Below are 11,375 nucleotides of genomic sequence, written 5' to 3'. Positions count from 1 at the left end.
CGGCCCCATGGGGCGCGCCCACACTTGCCCCCCGGGCTCCGGAGCCTGAAGTAGGGGCCCGCCATGGGAGCGGGATCGGCGCGGGGGGCCCGAGGCACAGCGGCGGCGGCGGCGCGCAAGGGGTGAGTACGAGTTCGGGGACGCCCCAGCCCAGATTCCTGCGGCTCCAGCCTCTAGGCGGGCTGGGGTTCCCTGCCGCGCTGGACGCTCCAAGCTGAACGTCAGCTTCCTGCCCCTTCCTGCGCCCCCGCGAGGCCAGCAGCCAAGGGTTAACCGGGACTGAGCTTTGGCCCCGCGCAAGGTCGACCAGCTGCCGGGGCTGTCCAGTGCCCCCGCCCCCCCGCCTGAACGAGGGCCGAGCTGGGGAGGGTCCGTGCGGGGCCAGCCCAGGGGTCGGAGGCTGGGGTGGGTCGCTGCGCCAGGAGCGGCGGCGAGGGCCGGTGGGAGACTTTCTGCGTGCCTGCAGAAGGAGGGGTCTCCGTTTCTCTAAGTCTTGGTGGTTGTCAGTGTCCCGGTGTCTTGGTGACTGCACGTCTGAGCTGTAGGTCTCCGTTCTCATGAAGCTGTCTGCAAGTTTCTAAGTCTCCAGCTCTGGAGTGTGTGTGTGCTCTGTATGCTCCACGTTTCATGAAATTCGTGTGTGTGTGTGTGTGTGTGTGAGAGAGAGAGAGAGAGAGAGGGAGAGACAGAGACACAGAGACAGACTGACTCTCTGAGTCTGTGTGTCTCAGTATTTCCCCTTACACTCTGAAGGGGGTCTTAGTTTCTCTTTCCTGTGTATGAAGGGGGCGCAGGGATGAAAGCTAGTTTGTCAAAGCAGAAAGGGTCCTGGGAGGTCACCAAGCACAGCTTTTCGTCAGAGACCGAGGAGGGGAGGGGGCATTGGCTCTTCAAGGGCTACTTGTGCCGGAGGTTCAGTTCCCAACCTGCGGAGTCAAGGGAGTCAAGAGTAGTGCAAGAGAGGATGTGTGTACAAGAGCGAGTCCCAGAGAGAGTGAGTGTGTGTGTGTGTGACCACTTTGCTCCTCTTGCACTGGATCTGCTCCTTTCCCACCTGGACAAGAAGGATGCTCCCACTCAGGATGCTCCTGAGAGGCTAGTCACGGCTGGAGCCCTGCCTTCCCCACCATTCCCAGCCCTCTCTGAGCTGGAACTAAGGGGATGATGCCCCTCCTCTTCTTCCCTCTGTCTTGGAAAAAGTTGGCCTGCTGAGATTCCCCCGCCCCCTACCGCAACACACACACACACACACACACACACACACACACACACGGTTCCAGTGACCACGCTGCTGACTCATTTTCTCCAGAAGACCCAGTGCCAGAGCCAATGCCAGTGGGGGGGGGGAGTGCTGCTGTCTGGAGAGCACCCCATAGTGCACCCAGACTTTGGGCAAGTGGGCAGTCATGCAACTTTGAAGCTTAACCTTCGCATTCCTCTTCCTGTTTCACTGCTGCCAGAATCCTGTGACCTTTGGCCCCAGTATGCCTTCGGCCTTGCTCCCCGATCCAGGCTCCCAGAGACTGTCTATTGGGTATATCCCTGGCCTTTTCCTGTCTCTTCCTCCCTGTATTCAGAGCATCCTCCTCCTGCCTCGACATGCCCTGCTGTCCCTCTATCATCATCAGCTTCCCACCATCCTCAAAATATGACTGTCCTCAGTGCCTCTCTGAGCCCCCCAGTCACTGTCCTGCAGCAATCTGCTCCCCACTCATGTCTAGACACCCTCTTGATAGATCTATAATCTGGGGTTTAGTTCATGAAAGTGTCACATCAATGGGTGGCAGAGGAATGGAGTGAAGATACCCATCTATCAGAGGGACACAACTTGCAGGACAGACATCACACAGACCTTGGAATCAGACAGACTCGAGTTTGGTTCCTGGATGTCTGCCCTGTGGAATGGGTTACAACATTTACTTCTCTGCCTTATCTGCAAAATGGACCTCTTGGTTTCCTAGCTTGGGGGGGGGTGGTGGTTATGCAGATGAATGGGATGGTGCTTGCAAAGGGCTTAGCGCAGTGTCTGGCATGTACTGAACACTCAATAAATGACAGCTGTTCTTTTTATTATTCTTCACTTTGTCTTGAATGAGTGTGTGAGTCAACGGGGATGTTCCGGGCTGCATCCTGTCCAGCCAGATGACCTTTCTGTATTCGCGTGGCACATGGAGCCTCAGCAGCGCATGAAGGCAGGTGGCATGGGCCCAGCACTCTGCTAGCCTGTGTCTCCCCAGTGAGCTCCCTATCCAGCTTATTCCCAAGGGAGCATTGCCAAGCTCCAAGTTCAAGGGCGGCCTTCCTTGTGCATTTCATCTCCCTGCCCAGTCCTTAGTGCTCAGCTCATAGCCAAGTTTGAGCTATGGTAGGGGTCTGCAGGATCCAGGTTGTTCCCAGGGTTCGAGGACACAGCTAAAAGCCATCCAAACAGGCTGTGGGTTCCAGCAACCTGTTTGTCCAGGAATAACCACGTTTAGTGTGCTGGCCAACAAGCCTTTTGCAGGGGATAGGAACACCTGAGTTCTGTTCTTGGCTCCGTCCTGCAGTCCCCACTCCTGTCTTCTCTGGCTCTGTGCTCTGTGTTCCCGACGTGCTGGAGCCCTGGGTTCACCGAGCCAAACCCACGAGGCAGCGGTAAAAACAGAAGTCTGGAAGAACAAAGCCTGAGCCAGCGCTTGCACCAGTAGCCTAAACAGGATTGGAACGGGAGTACACGGATCAGCAGGGCTTCCCTCCGGGAGCCAACTTTCCAGCCTGGGAGCTTAGATGGCTCCGCTGGCTGCCTAGGCTGCATCTCTGCTCCTGTTGGTGAAAGCTGGGCTCTGGACTGTGGCCAGGAAGACGTCCCTGCAAGCCTCCAGCGTTTTCTGTGTTTTAAGTGGTAGCAATGATGCGTATCACTGACATGCTGTGTGGCGTTTGACAAGTCATTTCTCCTCTCTGAGCCTCAGTTCCCATCTCTACACTGAGAGAATGGCACTAAAATGTGGTCCCTAGGTGACCTCTGATGGCCTTCTACTCTGACATACTCGGTAATTTGTTACTTTATGTGTCAAATGTATACAAAACCCAATTTTGAAGAAGGCCAATCGCACTGGTTCTGGGTTAATGAGTGAGAATGCAGACTGTTATCACAGGCCGTCAGGGCTGAAAATTTCAAGTTAGAAGCTGTGCTGTGAAGAAGTTCCACTCAAGAGAAGATTAAGATACCAAATCCCCTGTGAATCTTTATCCTCACATTTGTTGTTGTTGGGGGCTGTTGAGTCAGAACCAGCCCATAGCTGACCCTCTGGCAGTAAATCACCTGGGAGGAGATTGCCCAACCTTCTTCCATGGAGCAGCTGGTGGATTTGAACTATGTGCCTTTGAGATTGCAGTGTACCTTCTTACCACTAGGCCACCAGAGTTCCCTGACACTTGTTATTGTTGTTGAGTACTGTCGAGTTGGAATTGACCCATAGCTGCCCCTCCGGCAGGTTTTCGGAGGCAGTGAATCACCTGGGAGGAGATTGCCCGTCTCTCTGTGGAACAGCTGGAGGAGTCATACCACATGTCTTCAGGATTGCAGCACTTATTTCCCCTTTACCTCCGGGAACTCTGGGAGCATAGTCTGTAGGGGTTTTCGCACTGCTAACCCAGAGGTGGTGTCTCTGGTGGTTTGAATCTGCAAGCTGCTCCATAGCAGAGTTAGACAGTCTCCTCCAGTGCAACTTACAGCTCCTATAACACAGTAGAGGGTCAGCTGTGAGTTGATTTTGACTTGACAGCGATGACAAAGTGAGTAAATGTACCTTCACATTCTATATTGTGTAGTTGCCTCAGAATGACCACACTAACCAGAATAAATTACCGAGAAGGACACAGTGTGACCTGGCTTCTCTTGATCAACTTTAGAAACGTGCTGAGAACAGATGGATACAACAGAGTACATGGAGGAGCCGGAGGAGGGAGGTCTGGTGCTTGGAAAAGGCCCAGAGGCCTGGAGAAGAGGGGCCTGCAAGGGGATGTGCTAGAAACAAGTGGGAGCCCTGGAAGACGAGGAGGTGGGAGCCACGTCTCCTGAGGAGCTTTCATCTAGCTTCCTGAGGAAGAGTGAGCTCCCAGGTTGTGTAAGTTTGGAGAATATTGAAAGACAGAACGTGTAGCCAATTTCTTTACTGCAGGACTTCTCAGAGGCTTAGTGCGCAGATGTGCTTTGAGAATCATCGAGAGACTGTCCTTCCGAAGCTTATCTGGCTGCAGTTCTCTGGTGTTTTCTGAGTAGATGTGGGAAACTGTACCAAAGAGTTTATGAGCTGAGACCCTGCCCGGGGTGAACATGAGGAATTTGCCAAAGGAAATTTGCCATTTGCCAAAGGAAGCAAAGCTGCTTAGTGCATCTCATAGGACAGGTAGAGGTGTGCTGGTCATACCTTGAGTGGACAGGTGTTGTCACCGCCATTCTCTCCAGCAACTCCAGCGAGGCAAGCTGTCCTTTTAGTCATTGCTGGTGGAGGGGTGGAGGTGAACATCACGGAAGAAGGACTGTTGTTGTTATGTACCATTGAGTCAGAACCGACCTAGAGCTGACCCTCCAGCGGGTTTTCAGAGGCAGTTAATCGCACGAGAGGAGATTGCACATCCTTCTCCTGTGTAGCATCTGGTGGCCTCGAACTGTGTGCCTTTGGGATTGCAGTGCAGCTTCTTACCACTAAGCCACCAGAGCTCCCTGAAGGAAGTACTGGCCCCGTGAAAAAGGTATTCTCATAGAATGGTGGTGGATTAGGGCAGATAATGGGAGCAGCCTGAAGAAGGTTGACTGGGAAAGACCTGCTAGAGGGCTTTCTCATTGGTGTAGAGTGGGAACTGACTCATAGCTGACCCTCCATTGGGTTTTGGACGCTGTGATTAGCACAGGAAGAGATGGCCTATCTTTCTCCTGAAGAACTGCTTCAAACCACCAGTGAGGGCTGGCTTTGGGGTTAGCAGTGGCTCTATAAGGACTGTACCACCAGAGCGCCCTAAAAGGAGCCTTTAAGGAGACACATTTTAAAGCCTAGAACCTTGTAATACCAGTCATATCACTCTCCTTAGCAAAGCTATAGAAATAGAATGAACAACATGGATATAATCCCTGTCCTTTGAAGATTGAGTCTAGAAAGAGAAATACAGATGGTGACCTCACAAGCCACCCTGCTGTGGTGCAGTGTCTACAGTCAGCTGGGGAAATGGCATCCAAAGTTGGACCTAACAGGTGTTACCAAGCAAAGAACATTGCCTGGATACGGGAGAAGCATCTACAGTGTCACAGGATGAAGAAGGCTTTTGAGGGACCATTGTTGTTGTTATGTGCCATTGAGTCACCTATGACTCACAGTGACTCTATGTACCTGAACCCTGCCCTGTCCTGAACCAGTCTCACTGTTTCCAACACACCTACCCGATTACTCCAGTTACTGTGTCAATTCATCTCTTTTGGGGTCTTCCTCCAAGCATGATGTCCTTCTCCAGAGACTGGTCCCTCTTGGCCACATGACCAAAACATGTGAGATGGAGCTTTAGAATCCTTACCTCCAAGAGCAGCTTGGTTTCACCATCCCTAAGACAGGCCTGTTTATTCTCTTGGCAGTCCATGGTATGTTCAATACTCTTCTCCAGTACCACACTCAAAGGCATCAATATTTCTTCTCTCGTCTTTAGTCATTGTCCAGCTAGCTCTCTTATGCATAACAAGTAATTTCAAAGACCATGGCCTGAATCAAGCTCACCTTAGTATCTAGACTCATATCATTGCTCTTTAGCACTTTGGAGGAGACCCTGACAACAGATTTCCCTAATGCAATGAGTCGGAAACGACTCGACGGCACATAACAACAACAACAACAATTGAGAAATAATGATTTACATTTAAATGCTGTACTGGTAAGTTAGCCTCATGCTGCAAAGCACTGAAGACTGAATTCTACCTGGCTTCATGAGTAATGAGAGTTATTACTACCCTAGTGAAGAGGCCTCAAGAAAGAACAGTACCAGGGTTGGCTAATTCTGCATCTAAATAGTATTCACCACTCAGAGGCTTTCTGTCTTTCTAGTTTCTCATTCTTTACACTTTCTCTGTGGTTCTGAGACTAGTCACCTCATGTGCACAAGATGGCTGCGTTACCTCCAAGCATTATGTCTTCACTCAACAGCATATATTAGCCAGAGGAAAACCATCTCTCTTGTTCCTTTTAAAACACTTTCCTAACAGCTTCTGACAATCAGCCCTCATATCTCATTGGCCAGATTTGGGTCACATACTTGTGCTGAAACTAGTTACTGGCATAGTGCAGATTCCTGAACTGACTTAGACGTCTCCAAATTTATCCAAAAGCTTCTGAAATCCATACCCACTTGAACAGGTTCAAAGTGAGGGTGGCTGTGAGTAGGACTCTATGATTGTCTTCTGTAGTGCCTAGGTCGGGATTAATGCTTATCATCAATGCTATTGAATTTGAAAGCAGATGAGGCCAACAGAGCATGTGAGCTCCTCCAGGACCCGCAGAAAACCTGGGGTGAACCCCGGGCATAGTGTTCTATGCTGGCTGAAGCTTCTCTAGATTCCCTGATTCCTCAGGAACGTGCTCCTGCACCCCGCTTCTGTCTGCAGCATCCCAGCCTCCCTCCTGGGAGTGGAACCTGTGCCTGTCAGCCTCAGCTCGCACTGCCTGCCTTGTACTCTGCCTGCATCCTGGCCAACTCTGGCCACGTGCCGTCCTCCCACTGCCTACCTGGGGATCAGATGCCCCTGGTGGCTTCGGGTGTCGGCAGTGGCTGCTCCCACAGGAAGGTGAAATCAGATCGCTGCCTCTGCCTGTCTTGGCAAGATCTCCCGAGTGGAACATTAACCCTTTCTGGCCTCAGAGTGTGGGAACAGCAGGGAATATCCATGTAGCACTTCTGGGGCTGTGCCAGGCCGAGCCCTTGACACCCACTGGTTCTTTTAATCCTCACATCTGGACAGGAGGGAGTGTCAGCCCGTGCTGCCAGGAGGAGGTAGGCCCAGGGAGGCTGAGTGACTTGTCCAGACCACACGGCTGGTAAGCAGCAGGGCTTGCACCAAGGTCAGCCTGAGCCCCCACCATTGTCTCTGTCTCCTCTCCTCCCATTTCCCAAAGGCATAGAGCCAGGGGGCAGCTTCCCCAGGACATTTCTGATCCTTGTTAGAGGGTCTTTTCCTTTTCTCTGCTTGAGTCAGTCTGCAAAGTGAATTCTCATCTTTCCTGCCTGTTCAGGAGGTTGGTCATCCAAGCATGTCAGTCTGGTCTCCTTGATGACCTTTTGGCCCTGACTCTGCCCCCATTGTCTGAATACTTTGGAAAATGTAACTTCTGGCTTTCTAATCAGAATCAACTCATAGCTGATGCTCCTGCGGTTTTTCAGAGGCTGTAAATCATACAAGATTGCCTGTCTTTCTTCCCCAGAGCCGTTGGTGGGTTTAAACCGGCTGCCTTTGGGTTGGCAATACTGCCCTCTATTGACTAGGCCACCAGAGGTTCTCAAAATCATGAAGCCATTGCACAGATGGGGAGACTGAGGCTCAGAGAGGGAGACGGGCTTGCCCTTGTTTCCTGGTGGGTCAGCATGTTTTGAGCTGGACCTTGGCTCTGCTCTCTCCACAGCTTCCTACTCTGTGAACTTGACTATGAAAAGTGAGTTGCTGGGGAGAAAGATACTGTGTTTTCAGGAAAGAGGTTGTGGGGAAGCTGTTCCTGCAGGGTTCTCTGAAAGGCTCTGTGAGCCCTGTACTTCTCCTTCCCCCGCCTCCTGTGGGCGAGGCTGAAGTGGGGCTGGGGCTGGGACAGCCGTTTCTGCCCCCATTTCCCCAGCCGGATGTGGACCTGATGACTGGAAGCTGATGCTTGTGTCTCTTGGTCTCTAGGGGGTATCTCTTCGCCTGGATCATAGTCTCGTTTGCCTGTCACTTGGCTTCCACCCAAGGAACTCCTGAAGGTAATTCTCTCTTCTCTTTGTCCAAATGGGGGGCGAGGAGGGGCCGAAGGGCCTGAGAACTCAAGGATACCAGATATCTGTGCCCCTAATCAGAACTCAATGCCTCAGCTTTCCTGTCAGTTGAATGGGCAAATTCTACCAGCAAATTCTCTTTGGAACTGAAAGAATAATGTTTGAAGTTTTGTTAGAGGTAGGAAGGGCTCACTGCTCTGTCTGGGTCAGAATTTGAATAAGCCACTTTGACTCAATAAGCCTCAATTGTCCTCATATGTTAAATGGGTACTCCAGACCTGCTGAGGGAAGGTGCTAAGCCCACAGTTGGAGCAGCCCAAGCTCTGACCTCACCTTCCTCATCCCTGAGCTCCTGCCTCCCTCCATCCCAGAGGCACTGTCCAGGGCTCCAGGCTGCAGCGGACTGCCTCCACAGTGGACAGTGGAAATCGAAACCTCGCCTGCATTTGTTTGTCAAGCAGCCACAATGCCTCTTAAAATAACCACCCTCCCCCCCGGCTCCCCACCCTTCACCCCTGCTCCCCATGCCTGGCCCTGCTCCGGGGCAGGCAGCGGGGCATCCCAGCGCCTCTGTGGCCTGACCTGGCCGCTAGGCAGGGATTGGGCCCCGGAGAGGGCAGGGCCGTGCCGGAAGACTCCCGCTGCCTGGCAACATTTTGTGCAAATGTCATATTTTCCGAGTTCGCTGTTTCCCCTGCAAAGTAGGTGAACAGCTGTCCAGAGTCCTGAGTCAGGCACTCCGGGGTTGGGGAGAGGCGGGAGCTGTGTGAAGCCAGGTTTATGTAATAAAGGGATCTTTCTGGGCCAGCTGGCTGGGCCCTTCCGTCCTGGCGCTGGGGCTGAATTCACTCTCCTGTCTCCTATCACCTTGCCCCTGGGGAGCTGTGGCTGTATCTCCACCCTGCCTTGCTACTAGCAGGCTCAAGACAGAGGGTTCGGGCATCGTGATTAAGAACAAGGACCCTGGGGGTCAGTCAACATGAGTTCAAATACATGTCCCAACAAACTGTGTCACCTGGGCCACGTTGTTCTAACTTTTCTGGACCTCAATTTCCTTATCTTTAAAATGAGAGCAAAGAGGACCTGCATCAGAGCTTGTAAGAGAATCAAGTGGGATGATGTGCGCACAACACATGGTACATAACAGATGTTCAGCTAAAAACCAAAACAAGACTCACTGCCACTGAACTGATTCCAACTCGCAGCGACCCTCCATCAGTTTTCCGAGGCTGTAAACCTTGATGGGAGGAGACGGAGACTGTGCCTATCTCTCCTGCAGAGTCACTGGTGGATTTGAACCGCTGGAGACAGCCTTCATTAGCAGGGCTAATCAAATGGATGAACTACAGGATGGATAACACATATTCTTCCCCTTGGGCAAGAACAGCCCTTCCCTGTTCCCTGTAGGGCCCATCATGGCCAGTTTACAAATGCTCCTTCCTGGCCACCTCTGTCAGGTCTAGATATCAGAGTTTGGGGTGTTGATCTATAGTTGCTGACAGTTTTGGGGGTAGGTCCTCTACCTCTGGCACTAAAGTTTGGCTGGCTGAGATGTCCTCAACATTGAAGCCCCCCTGGATCAGCTGGTGAGGGGAACTCCATGACTGCACCCTGGTGTGGCTGCTTGGGATTTTTACTGGGCGAGTGGTGAGCTTGCGCCAGCTGTCAGCTCGTGTGTGGGAGGGAAGTTGGCAGGCCTGAGGGGGGTGTGTATGGCTTCCTGCTCTTATCCTTCCCCCTCATCCCATGTGATTCCTTACATTTAAACTTATTTATAGTGAATAATGTTTATGATCATGAAAGGGTTCCTGTGATTAGCATAGCAGATAGCATGGTATTAAGAATCTTTAAGCAGTAGTTGACCTATTCTGTGTTGTTGTAAAGGTTTTCTTTATTTTGTTTTTTAAATACATTTTAATTTTGTACTGGTTTACTTAGAAAGTTCATATACATTGTTTTTCTACAGTGGACCTTTCCCATTTTCTTTACCTACTCCTCTCTACCCACCAAATTATGCAACTCTATGATTATCCCCCTGTCTATCCTCGACCCTCTGCTCCTTCCCTCCACCCCTTGGAGCCTTATACCTGTTCTATTAGTTATCTTTCTATTTCTACAATAATGGCCTTATACTATACAGTATTTGTCCTTAGGGACTGAGTTGGTTCACTTAACATAATGCACTCCAGTACTTCCCAAGTTATATAGTAATTTTTGAAATCATTGCTCCAGCACGCTGCATAGTATTCCACCCTATGAATTTACCACAATTTCTTAATCCATTTTTGGTTGGCTATTTGAGAGCAGTGGTTTACTTTAGCTTAAAACCTGGAGCCAGCTGTGGATAGAGAGAAAGGAGGGAAGGAGGAATTTAAAGGGGCACTGAAGGCCTGCCTTTCCTGGGGACAAATTGCATGCAGGGAAAGGTCTTCACTCCCATCTGAATGAGTATCCTGGAGCTCAGGTGTGCTCCCAACATCATATCACTCTATGGCTCTCTAACAGAGTAACTGAGGCTCGGGGTTCAGAAAGGCAGTCTCCCACAGTTACTCAGTCCAGGGCTTCAGGTGGAGACAATGAGGAAAATGGCTAGTGGTTCCTTCCAATAATGCTATGACATGGGCACTCTTCCTAGCTCCACTTCACAGCAGAGGAGACTAAGTTTCAGATGCCCACTGGTGATCTTATTGGGCCTTCGAACTTGAACTTGCTGTGGGAGGAACTTTGGTGTTATATTGCTGGTACCCAGGTTTTCCATTTTGCCCCTGGTCCATCCATCTCTTCATTTCATCCAGCCATCCATGCATCCATCCATGCATCCATCCATCATCCATCCATCATCCATCCATGCATCCGCCCATCCATCCATCCATTCATCATCCATCCATCCATCATCCATCCATCATCCATCCATGCATCCATCCATCATCCATCCATGCATCCATCCATCATCCATCCATGCATCCATCCATCCATCCATTCATCATCCATCCATCCATCAATCCATCATCCATCCATCCATCCATCCATCATCCATCCATCCATCATCCATCCATCATCCATCCATCCATCCATCATCCATCCATCATCCATCCATCCATCTTCCATCCATCATCCATCCATCCATCCATTCATCATCCATCCATCATCCATCCATCATCCATCCATCCATTCATCATCCATCCATCATCCATCCATCATCCATCCATCCATTCATCATCCATCCATCCATGCATCCATCCATCATCCATCCATCCATTCATCATCCATCCATCCATCCATCCATCCATCATCCATCCATGCATCCATCCATCCATCATCCATCCATCCATCCATCATCCATCCATCATCCATTCATCATCCATCCATCATCCATCCATCATCCATCCATC

General features: G+C 50.9%; 1 protein-coding gene across 1 annotated transcript in view; it reads left to right on the top strand.

Annotated features, from left to right (window-relative positions):
- Positions 1-63: 63 nt before the first annotated feature.
- COL27A1 (collagen, type XXVII, alpha 1) overlaps positions 64-11,375 on the top strand; it is a 166,288-nt gene continuing 154,976 nt past the window's right edge. Inside the window, exons 1-3 of the mRNA XM_006890718.1 lie at positions 64-122; positions 754-756; positions 7,901-7,971. Of these exons, the coding sequence (XP_006890780.1) occupies positions 64-122; positions 754-756; positions 7,901-7,971 (133 nt within the window). The remainder of the gene's footprint in view (positions 123-753; positions 757-7,900; positions 7,972-11,375) is intronic.

The sequence above is a fragment of the Elephantulus edwardii genome, unplaced genomic scaffold (genome assembly GCF_000299155.1).
Source record: "Elephantulus edwardii isolate Elephantulus edwardi_28Jun2011 unplaced genomic scaffold, EleEdw1.0 scaffold00092, whole genome shotgun sequence".
Lineage (NCBI taxonomy): Eukaryota > Metazoa > Chordata > Mammalia > Macroscelidea > Macroscelididae > Elephantulus > Elephantulus edwardii.
Note: the sequence above shows the minus strand (reverse complement) of the source record. Positions and strands in the feature narration are given on the sequence as shown.